The sequence below is a fragment of the Pristiophorus japonicus genome, chromosome 4, assembly GCF_044704955.1.
Source record: "Pristiophorus japonicus isolate sPriJap1 chromosome 4, sPriJap1.hap1, whole genome shotgun sequence".
Taxonomy (NCBI): Eukaryota; Metazoa; Chordata; class Chondrichthyes; family Pristiophoridae; genus Pristiophorus; species Pristiophorus japonicus.
The window spans coordinates 128,165,966-128,170,997 of NC_091980.1; the positions used below are offsets into that span (position 1 = coordinate 128,165,966).

General features: G+C 42.5%; 1 protein-coding gene across 1 annotated transcript; it reads left to right on the forward strand.

Moving 5' to 3' along the window:
• Positions 1 to 2,536: 2,536 nt before the first annotated feature.
• Positions 2,537 to 4,650, forward strand: LOC139262173 (ferritin heavy chain, oocyte isoform-like). The gene is made up of 5 exons (XM_070877317.1): positions 2,537 to 2,623; positions 3,517 to 3,678; positions 4,058 to 4,183; positions 4,503 to 4,504; positions 4,554 to 4,650. Exons 1-5 carry the CDS (start codon positions 2,537 to 2,539, stop codon positions 4,648 to 4,650), a joined length of 474 nt encoding a protein of 157 aa, XP_070733418.1.
• The last annotated feature ends 382 nt before the right edge of the window (positions 4,651 to 5,032 follow it).

Below are 5,032 nucleotides of genomic sequence, written 5' to 3' on the forward strand. Positions count from 1 at the left end.
GAGAAAGAGATTTAAATGCAATCTGGTCTTGGTAAGACCTTGCCCCTCATGTTTGAACCACTTTGCCAAGGGCGTGCTGTTACAGTACAGAGTCTGCACCTTCTGAATAGACAACCCCCAAGAATTACTGCTGCTGGTCTTTCTATTTTGGGAACACTAGGAACGTGTTCGCTGAAGCAGGTTCCGATCCAAAGCACAAGGAACGTCCGATGAGGCCTCACTAAATTTATCTATCGTGTGGAAAGGAAAAATTGGTAACATAGTTGGGTATCTTAACGTAAACTGCTAATATATACACTGGGCATAACTACCAGCCTCTGTGAACTAGGCCAATGTTCATGGAGAATGAAAAGAGGAGAGTCATCTTTTTTTCAAGCTATATGTTAAGGGTACAATAGTGCAGTGGTTATGTTACTGGACTAGTAATGCAGAGGCTTGGACCAATAATACACGGAATGTGAGTTCAAATCCCACCATCATTTGGATTCAGTTTAAAATTTAAAACAAACTGATGTAAGTAACCATGGACTTTTAGGATTGTTGTAAAAATCCAATTGGCTCACTAATTTCCTTTTCGGGAAGGAAACCTGCCGTCCTTATCCAGTCTGCATTACATGTGACTCCATTTGCAAAGTAATGTGGTTGATTCTTACATGCCCTCTGAAGTGACCGAGCAAATCATCTCTCAATCATTGAGCACCTGAATATGGTTCAAGAAGGAGTCTCACCAGCGGTTTCTCAGGGCAACTAGGGAATGGGCAATAAATGTCGGCCTTGCCAGTGACATCCAAACTTGGGCATGTTCCAAACTCAGATGAAGCGCTAAGCAATGAGACCAAATCTCCAGCAGTTCCTCCTGTAGTTACCTGGCTACTTTCTCCATCTCTTCAGCCTGCCTTCCCCTTGCTGTGCAGCACTTGGCTCAAGCTCCTGCTGTTTGTTTTAATTCTTTTTTGTAATTCCCAGCCTCTCTCTGCACTCAGCTCTAACACGTGTTCTAACATGGGAGATAAGAGTGGGAACACAGGAGGCAGATAATGTGGAGTTTTCACAGATTATTGAGATAGATATTAGAGTAATGGGTAACGGAGAGCTTTTAGTTTCCAGGATCAGTCAGAGACTCAGTCGGTAGCATTCTCATCTCTGAGTCAGAAGGTTGTGGGTTCAAGTCCTCACTCCAGAGACGTGAGCACAGAATCTCGGCTAACACTACAGTGCAGTAATGAAAGAGTTGTCGTCTTTCGGATGAGATGTAAAACCGTTGCCCCGTCTGACCTCTGAGCTGGACATAAAAAATCCCATAGCACTACTTTGAAGAAGATCAGGGGAATTATCCCAGGTGACCTGGTCAATATTTATTCCTCAAACAATGTCACTGAAAACAGATAATGTAGTCATGTTCACCCTGCTGTTTGTGGAGTCTTGCTGTGTGCAAATTGGCTGCCACACTTCCTACATTAGAACAGATATTATGCTTCAAAAAGTACTTCATTGGCTGTAAAGCGCTCAGGGATATCCTGAGCTTCTGAAAGGCGCGACATAAACACACGTCTTTCTTTTTGGCCTGCAGTCTATTTCATTGTTTCCAAAATTTAATGACAAAAGACATGAACTGAACATGACATGGTCCCCTCCACATTCTCGCTGATATATGTACAGGTGCTCACTAAACTTGGAAGTGATGGAGTATTTTAGTACTTGTGTTTGACACATTGATCACAAGCAATTTGCATTCATCTGACCCACTTTTGGTTGCTTTGCACACTCACTGATCTGTTTGGATGTTGCATCAAATCCGCAGATACCTTCAAATGACCAACCCACAGAACCATCCAGAACTATTAAAAAGACACTGACTCGCAAACAACAGAGAATTCAATTAACCTTTCAAGGTGGACATTAACTGGTCCAGGCAGAGCACGGTTCTCTCTGTCTGCCTGTCTCTCTTCCACGGCTATATCCGTGTCCGTGTGTCCCTGGAGAGGGAGCACGCGGTGTCTGCTGGTATGCTGGAGGCTTTCCATGACTGGTGGGCACCAGAGGGACTGGAGTGCAGCGTGGATACAGGGAACTAAATTATAATTTGAAAAGTGCTTGTTAGTTTCGTCATATTTGGAACTTATTGTTTATTCATCCTTATAAAGGGGACACTTATGGTTTAAGTTTTTCCCAATGCCGAAAGAATAGAGAATTCATTTAAACCTGTGATTCTGTATATCTGAACTGTGTTTGAGGAAAGTTGGCACAATTCAGATCCTCATTAAGTTGTCAGCCAATGATATTCCTTCTTCAAAGATCTGACTGGCTCTGGGAGTATATCTCCCCTCCTCCCATTCCTTGATTGGTGCTCTGAGAGACTGCAAGTTCTGATTGGGTATTGAGGACTGTCACTCATCCTGCAGTGTGCCACACTCTGGGTAGTTCAGCAGTATAAATACTGGCATTTGCGGTTGGTTGAATTTTTACAGGACTTTGAGGTTGGCTACGTTTCAGTTTATTGCTTCCCCAAAGTTTAGATTTGTGAAAAAGAATCTAGATGGCTTCCCAAGTGTGTCAGAACTACCACCAGGGCTGTGAGGCTGCTGTCAACAAGCAGATCAACATGGAGCTCTATTCTTCCTATGTTTATCTCTGTTATGGTGAGTTTTGCATTTTAGAGCACTTCACAATGGAGACAATGTAATGTGAATTTACTAAATTCTGTGCTGTATCCAGCCCACCTATTCTGAGTATCCTGAATGTTCATGACTTACTTTCCTGGGCTTTTTTGAGCTTGTTGAAGTTTATTTGGAATACATTCAGCACTCAAAGCATGGAATTCAGAATTTGTATCCTCATTTTAAATCACTCCATGGACTTTCTCTGCCTTGCCTTTGCAATGAGGGGATGTAATAAAATTAGTCAGGCTATTTAGGAGGGAAGTCTGGAAGTATTGTTTCCTACAAGGGTGTTGGAAATCTGGAACACCTTTTATCTCTCTCTCTCTCTCTCTCTCTCTCTCACCAAGGTTTTTCATTGGGTAAGGCTATCAAAAGATTGTTTCCATGAAAATGTCCATCAATGGCAGTCCCTCTGAATAGAGGAAGACTTGCTTTCACTCTTAAAATGAGTCCTTGGGTGGCTGAAAAGTCTAAAAAATGAGAACCACGAACTGTCACAGGTGGGACACATAGTTGTTGAGGGAAAGGGTGGGTGGTGCTAGTTTGCTGTATGCTTTTTTTTTCATTGCCTGCTCTTGGTGGTGAGACTCTAGGTGCTCAGTGCCCTCCTGGATGCCCTTCCACTTGGGGCGATCTCTAGCCAGGGATTCCCAGGTGTCCGTGGGGATGTTACAATTTTTCAGGGAGGCTTTGAGGGTGTTCCTGTAACGTTGCCTCTAACCACTTTTGGCTTGTTTGCCATTAAGGAGTTCCATGTTCAGTAAGGTTTTAAACCCTTGAAAGAAAGCAAAATATTGAGGTTGAAGTTATGTGCTGTACCCGTTTGTGATATAGTACTCTTCTGATCTCTCCATAGTCCTTCTACTTTGACCGGGATGATGTTGCCCTGCATCACTTTGCTGAGTTCTTCAAGGAGCAGTCACGTGAGGAACGTGAGCATGCTGAGAAACTGATGGAATTCCAGAATCAGCGTGGAGGCCGAATCATCTTGTGGACATCAAGGTTTGGTTCAATAAAAGTGGCCTTCTGTCTGGCTCCCCTTAGACTGAATGTTCCCATATATGATAAAGCCATTATTTCCAATTTACAGCACAGGCTATTCGGCCAAGCTGGACTTTGCTGGTGTTTATACTCCACATGAGATTCCTCACATTTTGCTTTATCTCGCCCTGTCATATCATTCTATTCTCTTCTCCCCATGCACTTGTATTGTTTCCCTTTAAATACATCCAAGCTGTTTGCCTTATCAATATAACTCAAGCAGTTGTGCTAGCTTAATAGCAATTTTTTATTCTAACAAATGGTAAAGTAGACTTTTGATTGCACCTCAATTTCCTTTTAATACTATCTAATGTTTGTTTAATCCATTGTAAGAACTGTTAGAACTTTCTTTCCAGAAACCAGAGCAGGATGAGTGGAGCAATGGTCTGGAGGTGATGCAGAGAACTCTGCAGATGGAGAAGAATGTGAACAAGAGTCTGCTGGATCTGGACAAACACTCCACTGGGAGCACTGACCCTCACGTAAGTTCTTAATAATTTAATGTGGGTATTTTGGTAAGTTGGAGTTTGTGGAAGCTTGCTGTCCTTGGGCCTAATTATAAGATCTCCATGCCTAATAGCTTTGTGTTGGTGTCTCTGTTTCTGTTTGGTGAGCAGTGGGAAGGGACAGGAGCCTGGCCTACTGTGGACAGTAACTAGCAAATGTGACCCAGTGATCCCAGGATCTGAGAACTTATTGTATAGTAAATTTAATCTAATACAGAAATTCCATCAATCTCAATTGCACCACTTGACTATCCTCCAGTTCAAGTGGATTAAAATCAAAATTCTCAAGGGACAGCTGCCATTCCTTGAAATCTGCTGCTGACCATAACTTGTCTCCCTCTTTCAGTTGTGACTTCCTGGAGACCCACTACTTGGATGAACAAGTGAAGATGATCAAGAAGCTGGGAGATCACCACCAACCTGAAGAGACTGGGAGCCCCTGAGAATGGCATGGGAGTGTACCTTTCTGACAAGCACACCCTGGGGAAGAGTGATTAAACTGACTGGTTCAAGCTTATTGTATTTGCCTGCAGGACTGGGGTCCTAATTATATAATGATGGCTTATGACTTTGTACAAAGAGCTAAGATGTGAAATGTAGCATAACTGTAAATAAAGTGTTCAACATTGGACTGGGTTTTGTCTCCTTGTATGTGTGAGTGATTGCTTATCTTTCAATTAAGCAGAATTACACTGCGTTATGGAACAATGTTATGGGATTCAGTCAAATCAAATTTGGTTTCCTCTGACATATCGAAGTATTGAGTTTGATTATTCAGAAATGTGTTGCAAGGCCTAAAATGTTCAAGGAGATGTTAATGGTCTG

Coding starts and splice junctions, on each gene's coding strand:
- LOC139262173 (XM_070877317.1), top strand. CDS start 2,537: ATGGCTTCCCAAGTGTGTCAGAACTACCACCAGGGCTGTGAGGCTGCT. Junction 2,624..3,516: donor TGGAGCTCTATTCTTCCTAT/GTTTATCTCTGT, acceptor ATCTCTCCATAG/TCCTTCTACTTTGACCGGGA. Junction 3,679..4,057: donor CAAGGTTTGGTTCAATAAAA/GTGGCCTTCTGT, acceptor CTTTCTTTCCAG/AAACCAGAGCAGGATGAGTG.